The sequence below is a fragment of the Prionailurus bengalensis genome, chromosome D1 (genome assembly GCF_016509475.1).
Source record: "Prionailurus bengalensis isolate Pbe53 chromosome D1, Fcat_Pben_1.1_paternal_pri, whole genome shotgun sequence".
NCBI lineage: Eukaryota > Metazoa > Chordata > Mammalia > Carnivora > Felidae > Prionailurus > Prionailurus bengalensis.
The window spans coordinates 105,456,088-105,479,381 of NC_057346.1; the positions used below are offsets into that span (position 1 = coordinate 105,456,088).

General features: G+C 57.2%; 1 protein-coding gene across 3 annotated transcripts; it reads left to right on the forward strand.

The window, feature by feature from the left end:
* Nucleotides 1-111: 111 nt before the first annotated feature.
* Nucleotides 112-16,599, forward strand: ZP1 (zona pellucida glycoprotein 1). 3 transcript variants are annotated; one of them, XM_043581265.1, is made up of 13 exons: nt 112-224; nt 874-989; nt 8,522-8,643; nt 8,866-9,178; nt 9,344-9,487; nt 10,327-10,514; nt 10,594-10,691; nt 11,954-12,081; nt 12,164-12,353; nt 12,447-12,591; nt 13,668-13,749; nt 13,848-13,967; nt 14,190-16,599. In XM_043581265.1, exons 2-13 carry the CDS (start codon nt 923-925, stop codon nt 14,342-14,344), a joined length of 1,752 nt encoding a protein of 583 aa, XP_043437200.1. In that variant the 5' UTR covers nt 112-224; nt 874-922; the 3' UTR covers nt 14,345-16,599. The 3 variants fall into 3 exon arrangements, with proteins under 3 accessions (XP_043437200.1, XP_043437198.1, XP_043437201.1); XM_043581263.1 differs by having other exon boundaries at nt 140-436; XM_043581266.1 differs by lacking the exon at nt 112-224 and adding an exon at nt 4,023-7,256 and having other exon boundaries at nt 877-989.
* The last annotated feature ends 6,695 nt before the right edge of the window (nt 16,600-23,294 follow it).

Genomic DNA, 23,294 nt, shown 5'->3' on the forward strand with positions numbered 1-23,294 from the left:
TGTGTGTGCGTGTGCGTGCGTGCATGCATGTGTGCGTGTGTGTGTGTGTGTGTGTGTGTGTGTGTGTTTAGGGGTGGGGTCTGGGGAGGCGGGGACAGCGGAGGCTGACTTGTCACACTGGTATTCCAGTAACATTTATCTCCATCAATGGGAAAGGGACGTAACTGCCAGCAGCCCGTGCTCAACCCCCTCCCTTTACACAGGAGATTTGGCAGAAGCCCCAGGTCGGTACGCATGCCCGTGGGGGAATGGGAGTGTGCATCAGGGGCTGCATTTTCGAGCGACCGCTGTGTGGGAGAGAGGCATGAGGAAGAGGACATCTTGGGCACATGTCCACCGTCCTGGCTGCCCTCTCCTCACCCCAGAATCCTCAGGAAGGCAGGGCGCGGCAGTGGGCAGAGCGGGGCCGGGCCAGCCCTGCAGCCGCAGCTGGGAGGTGAGCCACTTCCGCTTGCCAGACCGGGTTTGGCCATCCGTGAGCAGAGCGACAGCGTCTACCTCGAAGGCTTGGCAGCGAGGTGCCTCCGTTCACAGAGCGCCCTGCACACGGGAGGTGCTCTTAGAACTCAGTCCTTGTCCCTTCCGGGGAGGAAATGGGTAGAGGCTATAGGGCGAGGGCAATACAGCTTTTATTTAAAGTGGGCTGTGAGCTGACAGAGCTTTATAAATTTGCATTTAATTGCTCCCCAGGTCCTTGCTGACCAAGCTTCCTGGGGTGAGGAACCGTTCCTTCAAACCCAGCGTCCCAGCACGTCAGAGGGTCTCAGTAAAACATGTTTAAAACCCCAGTGTCCCCCGTATCAGGGCAAGGCACCCCCTCCCACGGGATTGAGTGTACAGGAATCTTCCACTTAGACACAGGCTTAATTTCAGGGCCTGGAGCTTCACGAACTTGCTGAGAGCCTGCGATCCTGAGTGAAGAATGTATAAAATACCAGGACCGTGTGATGGGGATAATATTTCTCGCTGCAGCCCAAGGTGGCAGATCGGTAAGAGCCTTGATTATCCAAAATATGAGCGCTGGGAGGCATCCTTTCCTGTAGGTCACAGGGGGCTTGGTCTTGGAGGCAAGTGCCTACAGCCCTCCCAAGAAAGTAGGCAGGTGCCTCCACTCTGCTTCGGGGAAAGGAGCACCCACCCCACCCCTGCCCTGCTGACCCATGAACATCCTCTAAGGTCATGCAGTGGAGGGTGGTGGGTAAGCTCAGGGACTCTGGGGCCCAACCGCCTGTGTTTGGATCCGGCACTGCCACTCCCTGGCGTGTGACTTGGGCAAGTAACTTCACGGCAGTAGAATTTTTACAAAGGACTCCTGCCCAGCCCCTTCCCCAAAGTGCAGAAGTCGATGCACAAATTGCTTTGGGGGCTAAAAAAGAATCCCCCCCTTCACCCCCCTCCCTCCCCACTGGATCTCTGCCCTCCCTTGCCCCCTTGTGCAGTGAACATCTTGCACAATCTCTCAGGGCAGCCCCGCTAAGGGGCTTCGTACCTGAAATCTTCATTCCTCAGACCTTTCCCCCAACCCTTGTTTCCAAGTGGCTCAGCTCATCTCCCAACCCTCCTGCTTGAGGACAACTTAAAAGCTGCTAAAACAAACAAAAAAGTACTCCAGATGAACAGGGCCCTAAGGCATTTTCTAAAGAAGGAGGCAGTGACGTTTGTCCCTGTGGGGCCCCTCGGCTGCACTCCCACGGTGGAGACAGACCTCTGGGAACGTATTCCCAGAGCCCGTGTGCCACCCACAGTCTCTACGTGTACGATGCTGGGGTGTGACGAGCCTCCTCCCGGCTGGTTGCAGGAACCAACAGCCTGTGTCTGCCCCTCTGAAAGCAAGCCTCGGGAGCAGAGGGGGCCTGGGGCGGGGCCTTGCTGGCTGGAAGCAGAGGACAGGAGCCTACAGCGACCAAGTGTCAAGAGCACAGGCTGGGGGCCTCAGTCAGTTAAGCGTCCAACTTCAGCTCAGGTCATGATCTTGCGATTCATAAGTTCGAGCCCCGAGTCCAGCTCTGTGCTGACGGCTCAGAGCCTGGAACCTGCTTCAGATTCTCTCTCTGCCTCTCCCCCACTCTCTCTCTCTCTCTTTCTCTCTCTGTCTCTCTCAAAAATAAACATTAAAGAAAAAATTTAAAAAAAGAAAGAGTGCCAAGGGCCCTCACGGAGAGCAGGGTCCGGAGGAGGGTGACCCAGGCCTTTGGCGAGGGCCTGAAATAAATAGCAGAGACCAGTAATGTGCAGCTGAGTGTACATCTCCCAGAGGGCTTGTTGAACCCAGGACGCTGGGCCTTACCCCAGAGCGTCCGGTCCAGCAGGTTGCATTTCCATCAGGTGCCCCGAGAGATGCCCGGGCTGCTGGTTCAGGGGGACCACAGAGATCGCTGACCCACTGGAAAGGAGAATCAGGGTCCTTGGGGTCTGGTATTAGCCGAGGGCCTTCCGTGACCTCCCTCCCTCCTGCTTCAAGGATCAGAGGAAATAATGAGCCAACTGCTCAGCTCACGGTCCCCACGGGGCAGGGATGCACAAACCAGCTGCCATTTAGTTATTTTCAGTGCCGTGTGCTTTTATCTCAGTCTCTTCCTGACTCCAGACAGATTGCATTTGCCTTTCCCACTCACATATTGGCTGAGAACCTCATTCTGGAAGCAACTGAAGGCCACACCGTAAGCGGTGAACCACAAGATCTCTGTGAAAGAAAAGTCAAGCCCTGTGCTCCAGCGACCGTCAAAGTCGGTATTGTTATTACCTGCTGTGGCTGCGTTCCCCGTTTCCAGGGCTTTCGCCGCAGACCTATTTTTTGAGGGGTCACCACCCAACCCACTACCGATAGCACTAGCTAACATTTATGGGGTACCCGCTACGTGTCAGGCACCCCGCTCGGCACTTCACATGTATCGGTCGGGAGAGGCCCCGTCCTCCCGTGGCACCCTCCTTCTGTCCCTGGCTTTCATGAGCAGGAGAGACAGGACGGAGAACTCAGTGAGCCCGTCTGGCTCACGGCACCCCAGCGAGGTTGATCTTTATCTTTTTCTTTTTTTTTTAAGTTTATTTCTTTATTTTGAGAGAGAGAGAGAAAGAGAGCACAAGCAGGGAAGGGGCAGAGAGAGAAGGAGAAAGAATCCCAAGCCGGCTCCAGGCTCTGAGTGGTCAGTGCAGAACCCAACGCGGGGCTCGATCTCACAAACCGTGAGACCATGACCTGAGCCGAAACCGAGAGTCGGACGCTTAGCCGGCTGGGCCACCCAGGCGCCCCTAGGTGGATCTTATTCTTAATTCCATTTTACAGATTAAGTAAGTGAAGCCCCGTTTTAAAAAATGAAATGTAAAACGGTAAGAAGAAAATAGAATGGTAAGAAGAGATGAGCAAACTGAGGTTTAGAAAGAGGCCAAGTGGGAAGCCGAAATCCCAAGTCTGGTCACTCTGATCTGACCCTCTTCCCTCCGCAGTAAGAACAGTGGTGGCTTTTATTGCCACTGTGTTCAAGTGATGCAGGCTTTGCTCTCAACGCTGCACGTGGGTCTTTTCATTTCACCTTCACGGCCAGCCTACGAGTTAGGTAGTTATTGGCCCCATTACACAGATGAGGAAATCAAGGCAACACGGTCTCCAATGGGTGAGCAGAGGAGCTGACATCCTTCCCAGGCTGATGAGCTGTGGTGCCCGTGAGCCTTTGCAAGAATTGGAATCCTAACCAAGGGTTCAGGGCTCCCCCTCTCCAGGACAGCTTGGCACAACTTTTCTCAAAGGCATCCTTCCGCCCTTGGCCGTGAGGAAGTTCCCTTGCTCTTTTCCTGCCTTTCCAGGGCCTCGGGAGACACATTGCCTTCGTGTGCAGGGACCTTTCTGTATATCAGATTCCATCCCTACCGTAATCATTCCCGTTTCTACTTTACTGGTGGGAGCAGGTCCCTTTGGCCCTGAGCAGTGAGCACAGGACAGAATCCAGGTTCTCCGCTCCTCTGGCGGGGGTTGGGGGGGGGTGGTGGGGTTTCTCCACCACCTGAACCCTGTTTCCTCCTCGCAGGGAGACCGCTCTGTTGTGGCAGAAAAGCAGATACACGTGGAAGGAATGATGGAGCCAGGAAACCACCGCACCCGTGGGTGACTGTTTGCTAAGGAGCAAGGTGGTCACATACCCAGTCTCAAGGTGTCTCCTATGTTCAAAGAGAAACAGTAACTTGACCGCAGAGGCACCTGGCAGACCGCATCCCACCCAAGTGTTTGGATTTATATCAGCAGCGATAGGATAAACCAGTATGATGAGCCTCCTGACAGAATGCCCTGAGGACACAATGTCACTTCTAGGCTATTCCTGCTCGTTATGGGCTGAATTGTTCCCCCCGCCCCCCATTCGTATGTGGAAGCCCAACCCCCCAGCACCTTGGAATGTGGCTGTATTTGGAGACAGGGCCTTTAGGGGGTGATTAAGTTAAAATAAGCCTGTGAGGGTGGGCTCTAATCCAGTCTGACTGGTGTCCTTATAAGAGGAGGAAATCTGGACCCACAGAGAGCCAAGAGAAGACCACATGAGGACACGGCGAGGAGGCAGCCATCGGCAAGCCAAGGAGAGCGGCTGCAGGAGAAACCAGACCTGCCGACACCTTGGCCTTGGACTTCCAACCTCCAGAACTGTGAGAGAATAAATTTCTATTGTTGAAGCCGCCTACGTGGCTGTATTTTGTTACAGCAGACCCAGCAAACTAATACACCGCCAAAAATGCAGAGCCTGAATCTAAGCAGGAGGAAACGCCAGACAAAGCCGAGGGAGGGCCATTCTGTAAAGAAACTGGCCTGTACTCCTCAAAACATCAAGGGTATGAAGAACAAAGAATCACGGACTGTGCCAGGTTGGAAAAGCCTAAAGAAGCACCATCTTGGTCTTGTATTGGATCCCAGTCGAGGAAAAACAAACTTTGCCCTTTGCTATAAAAGTCACGATTAGGACAGTTGGGGAGCTGAGTAAGGTTTGTACGTGAGACACTGGTGTTATGCCAGTGTTGATCTGGTTTGGATCATTTTCCTTGTGTTTTAGGAAGTACTGTCTGCAGTGTTTGGGGGTAAAGGAGGACCATCTGCAACCAGCTCTCAGATGAGAAGGGAGAAAGTGTGGATGTGGGTGTCTGTGTACATAACAGAAAGAGCTAAGAGGAAGAGCTAAAACAAACGTGAAGAGACACAGCGTTGAAAAATAAAGTGCAACTGAGTACGTTTTAAACGTCCCCTTGGCTTTCTGCGACCATTCATTCATGAATCCGGCAACATCCAGTCTAACAGGAAGGCGCCCTGAGGAGCATTCCAAAAAGACTTTTCTAGGCAGAAGGGAGCGAGGGCTCGTGTTCACCGGAAGCGGGGCTTGAGCTCACCTGATGTGGGACTCGAACTCACAAACCATGAGATCATGCCCTATACCGAAGTCAGATGCTTAACTGACTGAGCCACCCAGGCACCCCCTTTTGTCTTGTTTTTAACAACAGCTAACATTCAAGGAATCTACGTGAAGGGTATAGGGAGATTCTTTTCAGTAAGTCTGAAATGCTTTCAAACTAACTTTAAAGCCTTCCCTTGTCCTTCAGGAAAAACCCACCTCACCAGCCCCGCCCCCTCCAGGGGCCCAGACCAGCCTGAAGTCCACGTTTGCAGCCCTATGCCTTCATCTCCCCCAATTCCCTCTGCCTCGACACAGTACCCCCACCACCACCCCCTGTGCCCCCCACACTTCTGACCACCCCTACCCCGGCCTGGCCCATCCCTTAACCCGCTCTGTACCCTGGGTGACCCACCGAGCTTCCCCCACGGAAACTCTCGTCACGGCAGACCTCGTCACCGCCAAGCGCTAAGTCGTGACCACAGAGAACTTGTCCCGCCCGTTCTTCGTCGCCGTCCGTCTTTCTGTCCGCACTGCGAGGTTGGATTATCATCCCCAATTCACAAGCCGGAAAAGGAAGCAGAGAAAAGTGACGTGGCCCGGCTAGAAAGAAGCAGGGGCTGGGTTGGAGCCTGACTCTTAAGGACCGAGCCACCACGCGCCAGCTGCCGTGGCCCACGCTCAGCGGCATTGGCTAAGGCTGGTGGGGCCGGGCCGAGGCGCTCCCCTGACATGAGGACGGCGGTAATGAGGCTTTGGGACAGCCTGGCACGTGGGGAGCCCTGCCACCTGTGAGCCAGTCTGCTTGTGGTTAATAGACTTTACTTCTCTGAACTGCCCAGGATTTAGCACAGAGGTCCCAGGTTCCCCGCACCCAGGGCCCCGTACAGTTACCATCTCACATTGGGGCAGTACGTTTATTGGTTGATGAACCACTGTCGATCCACTGTTACGAACCCAAGTCCATTTCCTTGGCCTCTACCTAAAGTCCTTGTTCTGCGCCAGGATCCCGTCCAGGAGGCCCCGTTATATTTATTGTCTGCCCTTGTTATTTTTCATTAGTAACAGCCACGGTCCCATTGATGTCCTGACCCTCAGGACAGCCCCGTGAGGGAACACTAGACTGTTTAACCAACCTGTCTGCCCACCATCCATCTGCACACTCTTAGGGCAGGAGCAGTGTCTCGGCCTCTGGGGCCTGCACAGCCGTCCGAGGGCCCGGTTAGTAAATTAACCCAGCCTGCTGCCCGCCCCCACGGCCCCCGCAGCTCTCGGTGGCCCGGAGGTCCCAGTGCAGACAGGAGGCCCTGGAGAGCCAGACTGGGCAGGGAAGGGATGATGAGGGACTTGGAACCACCCCCTCCACCTGCCTGCAGCCTCAACCGTACCAGAAGATTCCCTCCTCCCCACCTCCCAGCCAGGATCACTCAGCGGAGCCAGCATCAACCCCCAGCTGGAAGGCAGGAAGTCAGGGTGAGGGGCAATTTTCAGAGCACCTTCAGGGCCCAGGCCTGGGAGGGTGCCTTCTTTGACCTTCAGGGAGGGAATTTCACCAGAGCCCCTGGTGGCCAGGCTCCTCCAGGTGGGCCCCCTTTGCCCCTAGAAGTTTCCAGTCACCACCTCCCCCATATAAGGCCTGGGCGTCACCAGGCCATGAGTGAGTGGGGATCGTTATGGTGGCCGTGGTGTATTTGATGACAAGAGCCTCGGCCATGGTCTGGGATGGCTGTATGGCATTGCTGCTGCTGCTGGTGGCCGCTCTGGGGCTGGGGCAGCGGCCGCACCCTGAGCCTGGTCTCCGGGGCCTGCGGCACAGCTCTGACTGTGGGATCAAGGGCATGCAGCTGCTGGTGTTCCCCCGGCCGGGCCAGACCATCCGCTTCAAGGTCGTAGGTGAGCGTGGCCGAACGCGGGTCCCCACCTCCCGTGCAGCAGGACGAGGAGAGGCCCCTCGGCCCCCCACTCTGTCACCACACTGGGGAGGGGGAGGAGGAGGGAGGAAGGTGAGTTGCCAGCCTCAGTTTCCCTGGTCACCCAGGGCCTCGTTTCCCACGGCGAGTGTTCACGACCATCTTGCTGAGAGGCAGGTGTTGGTTTCACTAGGGCCCAGGCTCTGCGTCGGTGACCACGGTCAGCTGATGCCCAGGCTGCTGGCCCACAGGCCCCTCTGAGGGGCAGGGCCCCGGTGGTTGTGGCCTGGTACGGAGAAAACGGGAGTGGGTTTGGAGGGGGATTTGAATCTGCAGCTTCTCAACTTTGTGTTCTTGAACAAGTGACCTGACCTCTCTGAACCCCTGTTTCCTTAACTGTAAGACGGGAACGGTGACCCCAGCCTCGCCATGTGCCCTGAACAGGAGTTCAGGGGTCATACCCGCCCCCGAGGGGTGCCCTGGTGCTCTGGGCGGGCAAGGTGGGTGGACACCCAGCAGGTGTTCCCCCCCATGACTGCAACGGCCAGTGAACCTGGCAGACGGGTCACAAGATCCCAGTTCCAAATCCTTCTGCCCCTCATTGTGCGCAGCTGAGAAGACTCACACTGAGCGCCTCGGCCACAGAACGGGGATCCCTGACTTTACAAGAACAGGTCTAAAATCCCCAGCCCAGGGGCACCCGGGTGGCTCAGTCGGTAAAGCGACTGACTTCGGCTCAGGTCATGATCTCACGGTTCGTGGGTTCAAGCCCGGCATCGGGCTCTGTGCTGACAGCTCAGAGCCTGGAGCCTGCTTCCGATTCTGTCTCTCTCTCTCTCTCTCTCTCTCTCTCTCTCTGTGCCCCCACTCACATTCTATTTCTCTCAAGAATAAAGAAACATTAAAAAAAACTTTTTCAAATAAATACCCAGCCTGCTGCCTGGGACTGTACTAACCTTTTCTCCTCCGAGTTTTCATTCCTGCTTGCCGTCCAGTACTGTTAACGGGGAACCACAGCGGGAAGGATCCTAAGACCAGCTGAAGCTATTCCCTTACAGATGGGCAAACTGAGACCAGAGGGGAGGGGCCTGGCCAAGAACACACCGGCAGCGAGTCGCCAAGCTAAGGCTGAAGCTGGGGTCTCCCGCTCCCGAGTGGGGTTTTCTCAGTGGTCACCAGCAGCCCCTGGCTTCACCCTTCAGCACCGCTGGCCCTCCCAAACTTCCATCCCTGTCTCCCCTGCCTCAGATGAATTTGGGAACCAATTCGAGGTCCACAACTGCTCTGTCTGCTACCACTGGGTCACCGTCAGGCCCCTGGGACCCGCCGTCTTCTCTGCTGACTACAGAGGTTGCCACGTGCTGGAGAAGGTAGGGATCGCTGCTGAGCTCGGGGCAGGCCCCACGGCTGGGAGCCAGCTTGACCTCACACAAGCCCGAGAGGGAGCTCGGGATCGCTGTGCTGGTCACGCCCGCCTGTGGGCTGGTGACCGGGGCTGGCCCACAAATCCAGCTCCCTGCCTGACGCCCTCCTCTGCCTGGGAGGCCCGGTGGCCTCACCTAGCTGCTCTCTGGTCACCTTCTCACCTGCAGGATGGGCGCTTCCACCTGAGGGTGTTCGTAGAAGCCGTGCTGCGCGACGGTCGAGTTGACGCGGCAGGAGAGGTCACCCTGATCTGTCCTAAACCTGGCCACACCTGGACTCCGGAGTCCCACCTGGCCTCACGCACAGGCTTCTCCCTGCCTACCCCTCATACCCGGCCCCTCCGCCCCACCCAGGAGCACAGCTTCACCCGTCCCACCCCTGCCCTGCTGCCCCTTAGACCTGGAGCCACCCGTCCCACCCTGACTCTGCCCCAGTGGGACATCTTAGAACACTGGGGGGTTGACGAGCCCCTTCACCCAGGTACGTAGGACTTCTCCATACGCGTACTGTGTCTGGGCCTTCTGGAGCAGCGAACTGCCTGATCGCCCTTGACTGGGCCCAGGAAGCCAGCTGCCTCTTTCCCTTGGAAGTCTCCTGCCCAGTGTGGCCCTTTCTTGTGTCCTCACCGCTCTGTCCCCTCCCCAGGGGCACCTCTGACCTGGGAGCAGTGCCAGGTGCCCTCTGGGCACATCCCCTGTGTGGTGAGAAGAGGTTCGAAGGAAGCCTGTCAGAAGGCTGGCTGCTGCTATGACAATAGCAGAGCGGTTCCCTGTTACTATGGCAACACAGGTAGGCCTTTCTACACCTGAAACCGGAAGCCATGAGGACGGGAGGGCTTCCTCCCCTGCCCCTCCCCCAACACTGCAACTGCTTCACACCTCGTCCCTAGGAGAGCCCGAGCCCCCGAATGGAGAATGGGCCACAGACGGTACCTTTAGATGAGGGGACCACAGGTCCCAGCTTGCCTGATAACCGTTGTCCCAAGGAACTAGTAGCAGTTCTAGCTTTTTTTTTTTTTTTTTTTTTGTAACATTTATTTATTTTTGAGAGACAGCGCAAGCAGGGGAGGGGCAGAGCGAGAGGGAGACACAGAATCCGAAGCAGGCTCCACGCTCCGAGCTGTCAGCACAGAGCCCGACGCGGGGCTCAAACCCACGAACCATGAGATCACGACCTGAGCCGAAGTCAGACACTTAACCGACTGAGCCACCCAGGCGCCCCCCTAATAGATCTGTCTTTGCACGTACCCCTACCTTTTAGATCTAGAACATTCCAGTTTACTTTTTTAAGTTTATTTAAGTAATCGCCACAACCCAATGTGGGCCTTGAACTCCTGACTCTTAGAGTCCCATGTTCGTCCAGCTGAGCCAGACACCCCTAGGGCATCCCAGTTTAGATGACAAACTCAACAGTGCCCCTACTTTCGTAGTTTATTTCCATGCACGAGAAAATCTGGGTCTGTAAAGGGTTTGCTCAAGCTAACACAGGCACAGAGAGTAAGAGAAGCCAGGTCTCCCGACTCCCAGGGCAACACCTAAGTACCGTCTCCCAGTCCACCCCCCCATGTCTGCCGCACAGACACTAACTCTGAGGTCCTGGTCGGCCTCTTTGATCTGCCTTCGTCCTAGCAACTGTCCAGTGCTTCAGAAATGGCCATTTCGTCCTGGTGGTGTCCCAAGAAACAGCCTTGGCACATGGGATCACGCTGGCCAACATCCATGTGGCCTATGCCCCCACCAGCTGCTCCCCGACTCAGGACACGGGGTCCTTCGTGGTCTTCCAATTCCCTCTGACCCACTGTGGGACCACCGTCCAGGTAGGAGTGGGGCCATGGCCTGGTGCCCAGGACCACCCCCCTGGGAGGGCCTCACCCAGCTGTCCTTCCTCTCCCACAGGTGGTGGGCAACCAGCTCCTCTATGAGAACCAGCTGGTGTCAGACATCGACATCCGAATGGGGCCACAGGGCTCCATCACACGGGATGGCGCCTTCCGGTGAGGGCAACCTTTCTTGCACAGGCTGGGCTGTGGGCTTGGGTGGGAGGGGAGCACGGGTGAGCTTAGGACGGGCTGCGGAGCCACCTGGGCTCCTGTCCATGCGGTTCCCTGCTGTGTGATCTCCGGAGAGCCCCTGGGCTCATCCCAGCCTCCCCCACCAGCCCCAGGGTCCTCAGCAGCACTTGCCTTTTTTCCTCCAAGAACTAAGCTCAGAAGCTAAGCTGCAGGCATCCTCATCGAGGCCCCTAGAAAAAGTGGAGGCCGTGAGTGTGGCTGTTGCTACCTCCCCATTTCCGAGGTCACAAAGCCACAGAGGAGACAGAAGATACCTGGGGGGGGGGGGGGGATTCTTGGAGGGTGTGCTGGGGTGGAGGGAGGAGCAGAGGGTTACCTCTTGTTGAAATGGGCCCCTGCGACCTGCAGGCTCTGGTGGCAGAATGAGCCCGGGAGGCCAGGGTGGGCACCCCGAGGGAGCTGGGCTTGTCACACCTGCCCTTGAACTTATGGGGCCAATACATCTGTGCATAAAATCCTGTGCTTGGCACAGAGCGGAAGCCCAGGTGTCTTTCTCTCCACCCCACCAGCCCTGAGGGCCAGGGAAGGGTGCTGGTGTGAGGGTCCAAGTGTCTTTTGCTTTAAAATTCTAAGTGCCTCTACAGGCCAGGGGGTAGTTGGGGGTGGGGATAGATCGGCTGTGCTGTAGACCCTTGGGTTCACAAGTGGTGGGAGCTAGTCGGAACCCAGCAGGGCTCCAGGGATTCCCAGAGGAAGGGGGCCGTGAGGGGGAACAGCTGTAGCCGGTGGGAATAGGCAGGTGGTCAGACAGGGTCTGCAGCTCGAACGCGGGCCTCGCTCTCAGAAGTAAAGGGAGAGCGCCTAGGAGCTGGAGGTGAAGGTGGGTGGGGTAGGGTGGGGTCCACTTCCCTAGCAGAACACCAGGGGGCCGGACGTGGGCTCCCCACTGGGAGCGTGTGGTGTCACGTAGGCCAGAGAGAGACCCCAGGGCCCACCATCTACCACTGCAAGCACAGTGGTGACACTGGGGCGCTATCTGTGACCAGCTTGTGCTGTCCTGGGCAGGTGAGTGGGGCAGGGGGCACAGGGCCCCCTAGCGGCTTGCTCGGTGGGGTCCGGCCACCCTGCTGGGCCGCGCGCCCTGGTTGTTGCATCCACGTAGCTGGCGGCTGGTTTACTAAGTGAGCAGGCCATGCTGACTCTGGGTCTTCTCTCCACCCCGTGCTGTTGCACTTGGACTTCAGGCTTCACGTGCGCTGTACCGTCAACGCCAGTGACTTCCTGCCGCTCCGGGCATCTATCTTCCCACCCCCCTGGCCGGCCCCCGTGATCCAGTCCGGCCCCCTGCGGTTCCAGCTGCGGATAGCCACGGGTACAGTCCCCGGAGCCCTCCTCTTCCTGCCCCGCGTCCCCACGCACAGCCCTCCAAGGCTCACGAGTCCCTCGCCCTGCAGATGAGACTTTCCGCTCCTTCTACGAGGAGGGGGACTACCCCATCGTGAGGCTGCTCCGTGAGCCTGTGTCCGTGGAGGTCCGGCTCCTGGACAGGACAGACCCCGGTCTGGTCCTGCTGCTGCACCGGTGCTGGGCCACTCCCAGTGCCAGCCCCTTCCAGCAGCCTCAGTGGCCCATCCTGTCAGAGGGGTGAGCGGCAGTGGGGGCTGGGGCTGCCCTGGGGGCTCCCTCCATCCCCCTCCCTGGTCCCTCTGCAGCTTCCTTGGCCTCTTTCCTTCTCAGGTGTCCTTTCGACGGTGACAGCTACAGGACCCGAATGGTAGCCTCAGACGGGGCAGGGCTGTCCTTCCCATCACACCACCAGCGCTTCACCGTCACCACCTTTGCCCTCCTGGACCCTGGCTCCCAGAGGGCCCTCAGGGGACAGGTGAGAAGTGCCTCGGAATTCCTGCTCCCCGAATGTTCCATGGGATAAGCTGGTCCCCGAAGTCCTCCAGCACCCTGCAAGCTATGGGTCCCCGGAGGTCCCCAGACGGGGCTTCGTGGAGGGTGGTGAGCCAGGTCCTGGCCACCTCCAGACCACTCAAGAGGGAGGAAGGGAAACCCAGAGTATGGATGCCACCAACCCTAAATCTGCACCCTGTTCACGGTGTTCTAGAGTGACTTTGCTTCTGACTCTAGAAAGCGTGCGTTTCAATTCTGCTTGGAATGTTTATAATCTCTCAACTTCTCCGGGAGGTAAATGGGTCCACTTAGGGCATATTTAGGTTTTCTGCAGAATGCACAAGTGACCCCGTAGGCCCTAGGCTTCCATGGAACTTGTTCTACTGAAAGATGCTCTCACAAGACTACATACAGCCAACTCTGGATCTCGAAGCAGCCGCACGTTATTAGCCCAGGTGCAGACAGATGTCGCCGGTTAGCACTGTGAGGGTGGCTTCATTCTCCTCTTTACCTCCTGCCTCTTGGGAGCCAAGAGCCTCTCGCCTGCTGGATGAAGGCACATCTGCTGGCTGGGCCTCCAGGGGCTGGCTCAGTTCCGCTCCGCTCCTCCGGCTTCTTCTCCTCCTGGGAGCTGCCCCTGGCTTTGTTTCTGGAAGCGGCGATAGCCCGTCCCCCGGCTGCCTGGCGGAGCCCCACCTCCTCGGAGGCCAGCACTGCCGGGGGACTCTGCAGTCGGGGCCACACTGGAGAAGCTGAGGGCTGGGGCCAACTCCCAGGCCGAGCTGCCTGCCCGCAAGGAACCCGGCTGCAGACTTGGGCCACCGGGAAGGAGGGGAGGCACAGATTCCAAATTAGGAAACAACGGTTCTGGCGCTGACCCTCAGCAGGCGAGGCCGTGGTTTTGGTCTTGGTCTACACAGCCAGACCTCAGCCCGCCTGGCGGCCGGACAGCTGGCAGCAGTGTGGACTCCGCCTAGGTCCTGGATTCTGGGTGCTTCCTAGGTCTGCCCGTGGCTCCAAGCCGGCCCCATGCTCTTGACCGTATTCTCTTCCCACCAGGTTTACTTCTTCTGCCACTCCTCTGCCTGCTCCCCCTCGGGGCTGGAGACATGCTCGACCACATGCAGCTCTAGGCCCGCTAGTGAGTCTGGGGCGGGGCAGAGGGGTCTTCCGTCCGCAGGCCTGTTCCTGGCTTCTGGGCCAGAGACCGGCCAACGATGCCACCCCTCCCCCGCCCAGGACAGCGACGATCCTACACTCCACACGGCGAGGCCACCAGGCCGCAGAACCTCGTGAGCTCTCCAGGGCCAGTGGACTTTGAGGATTCCTCCGGGCAGGAGCCTCCGCTGGGGCCCACAGGTACCGGCAGGCGTGTTGCTGCCGGGGGACGCTCGGCCACAGTGCAGGCGGGAAAGGGTGTGACAGCACTGGGGGCAGGGAACTGAGCAAAGACAGTCCACCTGACCTGGGGGGAGGGCAGGCTCAGCTCTGCCGGGCGTCCTCACAAAGGTCTGGTGGGTGGAGACGGTTGGAGGCACCTCGCTCAGCCCTGCAAGCCTTCAAACCCCTTCTCTCCCGCAGGTTCCCCCAGGAACGCTAACCAGAGGCCTCTCCTCTGGGTGGTCCTTCTGCTGGTGGCTGTGGCCCTGGTCCTTGGGGTTGGGGTTTTCGTGGGCCTGAGCCAAGCCAAGCCCAGAAGCTCCAGGAGGGCGACAGAGGGCGACTGGGCTCAATAAAGCACCGTGTCCAGCCTGCCCAGCGGGTGTGGAAAGCTATTTGTGGCGACTAGAAAGATTTGGTCTCAGAAGCGTGTTCCTTCGTGTCAGGTCTGTCGTGTCAGAACCGTGACCTCTTCGACAAATACTTAATACGGGCCGCACCCTGGGCAGAGTCCGGCGTCTCCCAAGGCTGATTCGGGAGACTTTGCCTTTCAGCAAGGAGAGACGGCATTCCAGAGAGAACCAGATAAGCGAGGGTAGAGGAGGGTACAATCACAGCAGAGTCCGAGCCCCAGTAGGTAGGAATGGGGAGCCCCGAGGGTGAAATGGCCTGTGAAGGCCTGACCCCGTCGCCCAGATGTGGGAGTTCTGACTTTCTCACAGCATGCTGCTCAGCTCCCCGTGGGGAAGGGGCACCCAGAGCTCCTGGGGCCTTGAAGGAACTCTTCAGTCTTGCTCTGAGCCTCAGCTTCCCGCTAAAGGATGCTGGGGCCCGCCAGCCTCCCTCTCCCCTCCTTCAGCACACGCCCCCCCCCCGCCCCCCTCCCCCCCCCCCCCCCCCGCCAGACTAGTCCACTCCCGGGCTGATACAGCAGCCTCTTGGCCCTGATGCTGGCTGCCACAGCGAGCCTGCCCCCCCCCCCCCCAGCTCAGTACCAGCGCTGGTTGTGTGGCTGACTTTCATGTGCCCCTGTAGGACCTAGGCCTTCATCTCTGACTTGGCCACAAAGAACTTTCCAGACTGACCTGTAGATCTAGGCTGGGAAGGGGTAGCAGTTGGGAGGGATTGGGGGGTGGGGTAGGGATCAGCCTCTGGTGACAGGAGAGAATAATCTGATAGGTGGGTCCAAACTTGACTTTCGATCTTTTTTCTAAAGGCCTTGGTGGGGCATGAGCTGTGACAGGGAACCACACAAGTGAGGCCGAGGGCCTTGACACTAGGCAGGGGCTCCTCCTTTCTGGCCCACTCCACCTTCTCGGTCTGGGGATACTGGTCAAATAGAGGGGCTCCAAAATCAAGCTGCTTTGTTACAACCCCAGTTCTGTCTCTTACTAGCTGTAATACTGAGTTACTGAACTTTTGGGAGCCTGTTTCCGCCTCTGGAAAATGGGGGTGATCCCCATCCCCACAGGGGTGTTAGGTAAATTAACAGAAGAATCCCTCAAGGAGCACATGACAACATTTACTGAATGCCATAAACTACTAGAATTGTTCTTCTCTGCCCCAAGCTTCACGCTTTGCTTAAACTCTGAAGACCAGTTTATAGCCCAGAGGAGGAGGGGCTGGGGAAAAGGCTCGCTGGGGGTGGCAGCATGGATCTTCGGACCCGAGTGTTCTAGACACTTGCCGTGGGAGTTAGCCAAGGAACTTCCCTTGTCTGGGGCTGCCTTCCCGCTGTGACCAGGGATGGCCAGTGCTGTCCGACCTCCTGGCCTATACTCGGGGCCAGGGTGAAATTATGAGGATTCGTAGCTTTGGTGTTGGGTGAAGGAGCCAGACTGACTTGGTCTGAAGGGGTCAAGGTTCTGGTTCTTCCATCCAGGACCGACTCTTCTTTCTTACCACGGCCTTCATCATCCAGGCTCACATAGGCATTTCAAATGGCACAGAAGGGTGGTTCTATGAATTGCATCGATGCTGTGCTTAACCACGATTCTGTAGATCCCACATGGAATCACATTATGTAACTTTAAGGGTGTCGTGTGTGTTTTCTTACCACAAAGGTAGACCTCTTGAATTATTCCCTATTTTAATAGCTGCCGCCTCTTCCATATCGCCATTAAACTGATACATTTGATCTCCTTTGGGTAGAATTCAAATCTATGAATGCGAACCCTTGTTATCTAAGCATGTGATTCTTTGTATACAGTTCTCTCAGAAGTTCTCAGAACCGCTGGATCAAAAGCTGTGCGCCTTCTGTCAGGCTCTGGGGGAACACACGGGGTGCCAGTAGCCTGCCCCCCCACCCGCACCCCACTCCACCTTGCTACCCCAGATCAGTATCGTTCTAAAGCTTTGCCACCCGCGCTGCCTAAGGCAGATAGCGTTGCTGGCCTAAAATGTAACTCTTTGGGGGCGCCCGGGTGGCTCAGTCGGTTAAGAGTCCCACTCTCGATTTCAGCTCAGGTCATGATCTCCTGGGCATGAGATCGAGTCCATACTAGGTGTGGAGCCTGCTTGAGATTCTCTTCCTCTTCTGCCCCTTCTCTCTCTCTGATACATATTAAATTTTTTTAATAAAATGTACCTCTTTGATTAGAGGACAAGCATCTTTATAGCCTTGGGGTCTTATGAACTTTCTCTTTGTGTCTCTGCCCTCCTGAACTTCTCTCCCTGTCTGCAGAGAGCTTCCCCAAGTCAGGGGGCAGGCAGGGTCTCCATCTTCTTTCCCACCAAGTCTGCCCCTGCTCCCTTCCTCGGTGCAGTTCTTCTGTCTTGCTGTTCGAGAGGATTATGCAGCTGTCGTTTTTCCCTCCTATTTGTATCTTCGAATGTGGCCAGAACCTCATTACCCTATGTAATCACGAAAGGATCCATTTGCTCTCTGGATGTCCCAACGTGGCGCTTGAGGTGTTTCTCACCCACTGTCAAGTGTATGCAGGTGTGGGGATTTTGACAACTTTGGCAATCGGTACTTGTCCGCGGAGTTTGTCAACACTCCCGTGTCCAAGGGCTCCGTTGACAGGAGCGGACGTACGTGAGCAGTGAGGGTCGCTGCGGCACGAGGTTCCCTTGCTTTCCCCAGAGAGGGGCAATCTCGGCTTTGGCTTTCGCAGATCTCAAAACCCCGTCCAAATTCTGCCCAACGTAGAACTTCTTTCCTCCCCTAAACCACCTCTGAGCCGGAGCAGGAACTCGAGCCTTGACAACAGTTGGGTCAGACCTGATGGGGTTGATAACAAACCACTTGTGCTGACCTGTGGCAGGAAGCAGAGCGGCTCAGGGGCCTCTCAGGTTCTCTCTTCCTGCCCTTTTAGGGAGGGGGTAAGGGCTAGGGCTGGAGCTGGGTGATGATCCCCGGGCTCCCTCATGCTTCCACGTTGGCAGAGAGCAAAGCCACGTGCTCTACCTTAAAGGGGCACGACACCTCTCAGCCTGTCGCCTCGACTTCAGCAACCTCTGACTCCCTGAAGAGTGGCCGCGTGCCCAGGCATTTCTGTAAGAGCTTTTCCTAGAAAAGTGCCACTTCTGTCCCAGCAGCAGGAAGACTAGATGCCCGATCAACCTTCGGAAGGAAACCACTAAACTGTCAGATGATATGCACATCTGTTAAAAACCTGTTTACATCATCGCAAACAGGAGACGGGGGAAAACATGCACATAGGCCAAAAATAAAAGCAAAAACTCTGAGAAGTAAAACCAACTTCTATTCTGGGGTTTCTGCAGAACCCTGGAGACCTTGATGTTCTGTTTTAACAAGTCCAGGGGAGCAGAGGTCAAGCCCAGAGCCTGCCAAATGTGGGACATCTCGAGCTGGGCCTCCTATGGAAGCTGGGACTGGAGAGGGCTTCATCCTCAATGCAAGACTGAAGGAGAAATGAACCCCTTGCACAGACGGGGGCAGCAAGGGGCCTTGCCTATTTTCAACTCCGTGCTGGATAGACAGACACAAACAACAAAAAGCACTCCCCTGAGAGTGACAATTCCGTCTTCTCTAGGGTGTGCAGGCCAAGTTCTTAGACGAGGGTAGGGGTCTAGGGAATGCTCAAAGTTTCAGTTGAAAAAAAGCTCAATGGCTAAATTTAATTTGAAGTGATCCCCGGGCTTCAGGCAAGAGCAAATAAATGCAAATCCTGTCGGGGGGTGGGGGGGCCGCAGAATGTGGTTTCAGCCAGTCTCAAAGAATTCTCATAACTTCCAAACTCATGAGATACTATAGAGTGAAAAGATAAGGCACACACTGGGAAGATAGTTAACACCTTGACAAAATGATCAAACACAGAATGTGTGGGGGGGGGGGGGGGCCTGGACGTGGATGAAAAGAGGCTCCACCCCATCAGTAATCACGGATGTGAAAATTAAACTTCAAGGTACTATCACACACCCACGAGACTAGCAAAATTTAAAAATCAGAAAACACGAAGGGGTGGTGAAGGGTATGAAGGCTCGAACACTCCTCCACATGGTTAATGAGAGTGCAGACTGATAATGCTGTGTGGCTAAAGGGCTCGTCGTTACCTATGGTGCCATCTATACCCGTCCCCTCCTAGGTTCACTAATAGCCTAGGAAAGACCCTTGCGACAGAATGTTCACAGAAACATTGTTTGTGATAGGCAAATTGGAAACAACACGTGTCAGGCGTCAACAGGAGGCCGCAGCAACGCACTGTGGGTGTGAACCTATGACCGAGTCCCACAGTGAACGAGAGGGTTTATCTGTTCGGGTTTATCACTCGCAGGCTGGCCTCCCTGAAAAGGGAACTGTCCTCTTACAAGGCTCCGTGGAGTCCGGCCACTGCCAAGTGCCTAAGGCGCCGATCAATTACAAAGCTTGGACCCCAGCCCCCTGATGAAGCGCTTTTCTGAGGATGAAGGCGGCACTCATCAGGTAACTCCCGCCACGCGGGCTGGCCACCACGGCCAGCTGCAAGAACAGTGTGGACCCTAGATCCGCGACTGTATCGGGGCAGGGTCGGTGCAGCCCCCCAGACGGTGAGCTTGCAGGTTAGGGCTGGAACAAAGGTTCTGCTGCGTCATGGCTCCCGTGTCCCCTCCCCTGGTGACCGTGGCAGAACTGAGCCTCGTGACCATGCAGCTGAAATGCACCACAGCCCCACGTGGGCACCTCCCGCGCACAGCGCACTGCCCCGCAAGGGGCAGCTGGGTGCTGGATACAAGGGTGTCTAGCTAGTATTCTTTAAACTGAAAAGGTATGTTTGAGGCCCTTTTGAGCCAATGTTTCACCATAAGCAAATTTCAAAAATGTCAAAGGTCTGTTCCCATGGCTGCAAACCTCCCGGTGAGATCTTCGACTTCAGGCTGCTGGTTGAGACTCCAGTCTGCTGGGCATTTCTCCAGGATTCTCATCGCCCGACTGTCCACACCGTCTGCTCTCCCCTCCCGGCTCCTCCGTGGGCCCGCTCCCCCGCCCCTCCTCGCTTCAGCCAGGCGGTGGGCAGCCGAGTCCTCTCCTTCACCGGCCACCCCCACTCTGCTCCTCTGCTCTGTGTCCCAAACCTGCCTGTCACCTCTCCTCAGACCTACCTGACTTGTGGAACGGCCACGACCCCTCCTCCATGTCTGCGCCTCTCAGAACTCGTCTCGTGGCCGTGGTCATCCGCACGCTGCCACCTCCCCGACTGGCCTATGTCCCCGGTCACTCTGTGTCTCCTGAGCCTTAATCTTTGTGACACAGCTGTCGAGCGTCAGGGGCCACTGCGACCCTGAGAGTGTCACTGGATGCCAGCGCAGACAGAAGCAGGGAAAACAGCAGCCAACAACGTGTGCTCTCCACGTGCGTTCGCGCCATTAACCGTCGGCCACCCTCTGAAGCGGGCACCCGTTGGCCAGGTTTTCAGATGCGGAAACTGAGACACGGACGCGGGCACAGAAACCTGATGAGCCGGGATCCAAACCGGGTTGGACCCCAGAGCCCACACTTAACCACGACTCTGCACTCCTAGAAAACCAGAGCGGGCTGTCAGCTCCCGGTGCCTGTCTTCACAGATGACAGGGTAGTCAGCTCGGTCTCTGCAGCCGGATGGCTTCAAGTCCCAGCTCCATGACTCGCTGGGCGGCCTGAGGCCCAGGCACCCCGAGAGCTTGTTTCCGTCTGTACAACGCGGGTAACAGCACCTGCCCGGCACAGTTGTCCTCTGGTGCCGAGCTGCCCCGGTGCCCCTGTTGCCGGAGAGACTAACGTAACCACAGTGCCCCCAGGTGGCCGCCCTGGCCAGCGCCCCAAGGCCAAGCAACCTCCAAGGGCGGAGGAACATGGGGTGTGGACACACTTGGTCCCCAGGCACGAGCCCAGGCGTGGCTTGCCGAGGGGCCAAAGTTCATGCTGGCTGCAGTGAGCGCCGATTACACCACAGACCATTTCCCTTCAGACACCTGGACTAACGACTCCTCGATCCTGAACACAAAACTCAGGAGCCTGACAACACGAGTCCAGAAGAGGTGAGCCCTCTTAGAATCCACCAGAACCCAACCCACCCGGCTGAGAACTATTGCCAGAAGGTTCACCTACAAGGCGGCTGAGCCCACAATGGAGAGAGAACGGCGGAGGGTGGGGGGTAGGGGGGCAACTCTCCATCCCATTTTGGCCGAAATAACCAAGTCTGCCATCCCCCTGCTTCTGTGTCCTAGGAGAGTCAGAGCCTGGGCTCTGGACTGAGCCCCCCGAGTTGAGTCCGCCTGTCACTGAGCAGCAACGTGACGTACAGGAAAGGGGGCGTGCCAGCGGTGAGCACACGGCCCCGCCCTTAGAACGAAAATCTAGTTGAGAAAGACAAACGCACGGACACCCGCGAGATCACAGAGCCGTGCTAGAGCCGGGCACCGTGGCCCGGTGAGGTCGCTCCCCTGCGGGGCTTCCTGGAGCGAGCCCATCTCTGGGGAGGGACCCCGGAGAAGAGCACGCAGGGCGGGAGGGCGGAGGTAGCTGGCGGAGGAGTAACGGGGGCAGTACCAGCAGTGGCGTGGGAGTGGCAGTGCCGGGCAAGCGGTCAGGCAGTGGGGACAGCGCCCCCACTTGGGAATACAAGCGTTACGGGGGACCCTTGAACAACGCAGCGGTTAGGGTACCAGCCCCCGGGGAGTTGAACATCCGTGTGTAAGTCTGACTTCCGGGGTTTAACTACTCACAGCCTATCGAGCGGAAGCCTCACGGTAACACCGAAGCTGACGCAGACGCGTCTTCATCATAGCGTATCGCAAATGCACACGTCCACGTATTGTATACCTTCCTCTGACAATGAAGTCAGCCATGGAAAACGGTACACGGAAGATTGTAAGAGAAAATACGCGTAGGGCACCGCACTGTGTTTACCGAAAAGAAGTCTGCGTGTGAATGCACCTGCACCATTGGGGTCGTTAAGCTAGTAGTAAACTAGGAGGAGGAGGACGACGAGTGGGGGCAGGGGTGGCAGAAGCAAAGGCAGGAGAAGCAACGGCGACAGAACTGGCGGCGGCGGCAGAAGTGGGACGAGTATCAGCCGCAGGAGCTGGAATGGTAGGAGTGCTGACAGGAGCAAAAGTGGTGGCAGTGGCAGAAATGGTGGCCGCAGGTGGCAGGAGCAGTGGGGGTGGTAGGAGTGCTAGGAGGGTAGGAGCACTACAGGTAGCCGGAGGAGGAGGAGGGGAGCAGGAGGAGGGGAGCAGGAGGGAGAGGGAAGCAGGAGGAGGGGGAGGGGAGCAGGAGGAGGGGAGCAGCAGTAGGAGGGGAGAAGCAGGAGGAGGAAGGGAGCAGGAGGAGGAGCAGGAGGAGGGGAGAAGCAGGAGGAGGGACAGCAGCAGGAGGAGGGACAGGAGCAGGAGTGGTCACAGTTGAAGCGGCAGCACCAGACACCACATACGCAGTACGTATCCCGTGCACCCCCATCCGACGATCTTTCGTCCGTCCTAACTCACTTAAGCCTTACAACATCCCTAATAAGTACAGTATCCCCAGCTTATGAAGAAACCGGATCAGAGAGAAGTTAGCAATATGCCCAAGGGTCGCACCCTAGTGAGGGCAGGGCTGGGATTCGGCGCTCTCACCTCGTCCCCTGGACCCCAAAGGAAGAGGCCTGAAGCCGCAGGGGGATGCAGGGCAGCTGCTCAGATGGCGGGTGGCTAAGGGCGAGGCTGCTTCAAGAATAAAATGAGACAAAGTAAGTACGGCGTCCAGCACTCACTTGATCCAAGTAGACAGGCTGGCAGGAAGGAAGTAACATCTCAGGACTTAAAACCCAAACGCGAGGCTCCCCGAGGCCAGGACAGCAGGGGTTAAGGCCGGGTTTTAGGGCAGTGGTCCGGAACTGACTGGGGGTGGGGGGGACTGCAGTCCCTCGGAGATCCTTCGAGATGTATTCCCAGCCCCACCCTGCTGAGAACTGCACCCGAGCACGGACATAACACATGCTTCATACCATCGGAGCACGGCCAGTGTCCCCTCCTAACCCAGGGATCCTCCAAGAACCTGTGTCTTCATCTCTGAAACAGTTTTCCTGGAAACAAAGCCGACCTAACCCCGCATATTAGTATCTGGCCAGAAACCAACAGATGGCGCAGTGCTGGGCTAGCACCATGGTCAAGCTCAGGCCCAGGATGCCCCTGCCTTCCACCCATCCCTGCCTTCAACACTGCTGCTCTAACACCTGCAAACCACAGCTCTACACCTCCTCCTTTCGAGGTCTGTCCCGCCTCAGGAGAAGGGCTCGATGCTTCTTAACAAGGGATAGAATCCCACCCTCTTCAAACCCAAGATTGGAGTTACTTTGGCTAACGTTGCAAAACCTCTAGGTGTTCTGAGCGCCGCCTCCTCTCTCCCCTCCTGGGAGTCTCCGGTAAGAACTAACCCAAGAGGCTGTGCGCTCGAAGATGCCCACAGCTGCGCTATGTGCGAACTACAGCTGTGGTGCATTCTCCAAAGGGGGGGTTCCGTGGACAATCATATACACACACACACACACACACATATGCTGTCCAAGTCAGATGAGCAAGCTGGGTTAAAAAGTTAAAGGGTTTCTTTTCTTGCAGTTTTCAAAGGTTTTATTGGCCAAGAAGCATCGGGACCCTCCAAAGGAGAAAACAGCATGCCCCAACTTTCTCGAACAGGGAACAGGGGCCCAGCAAAACACACATGGAGCTCTTGGGTGGCATCGACATGGACCCTGTGCTTCGACCCAGGCCCCCGCCCCAGAACATACCCTCATCTACAGCCACGGACCCCCTTTCTCACCTCGTATTCCCTTACTGGCTCCCATCAGGTCACGGGACGGCTCTCATCCAGGGTCCAGAAGACCTCTGTGGGCCACCCCGGGT

Excerpts from the sequence above, each read along its gene's own strand:
- ZP1 (XM_043581266.1), top strand. The coding sequence starts at position 7,037 with ATGGTGGCCGTGGTGTATTTGATGACAAGAGCCTCGGCCATGGTCTGG. Across the intron at positions 8,644-8,865 it reads GTTGCCACGTGCTGGAGAAG|GATGGGCGCTTCCACCTGAG; the intron begins GTAGGGATCGCT and ends TCTCACCTGCAG. Across the intron at positions 12,592-13,667 it reads AGAGGGCCCTCAGGGGACAG|GTTTACTTCTTCTGCCACTC; the intron begins GTGAGAAGTGCC and ends TCTTCCCACCAG.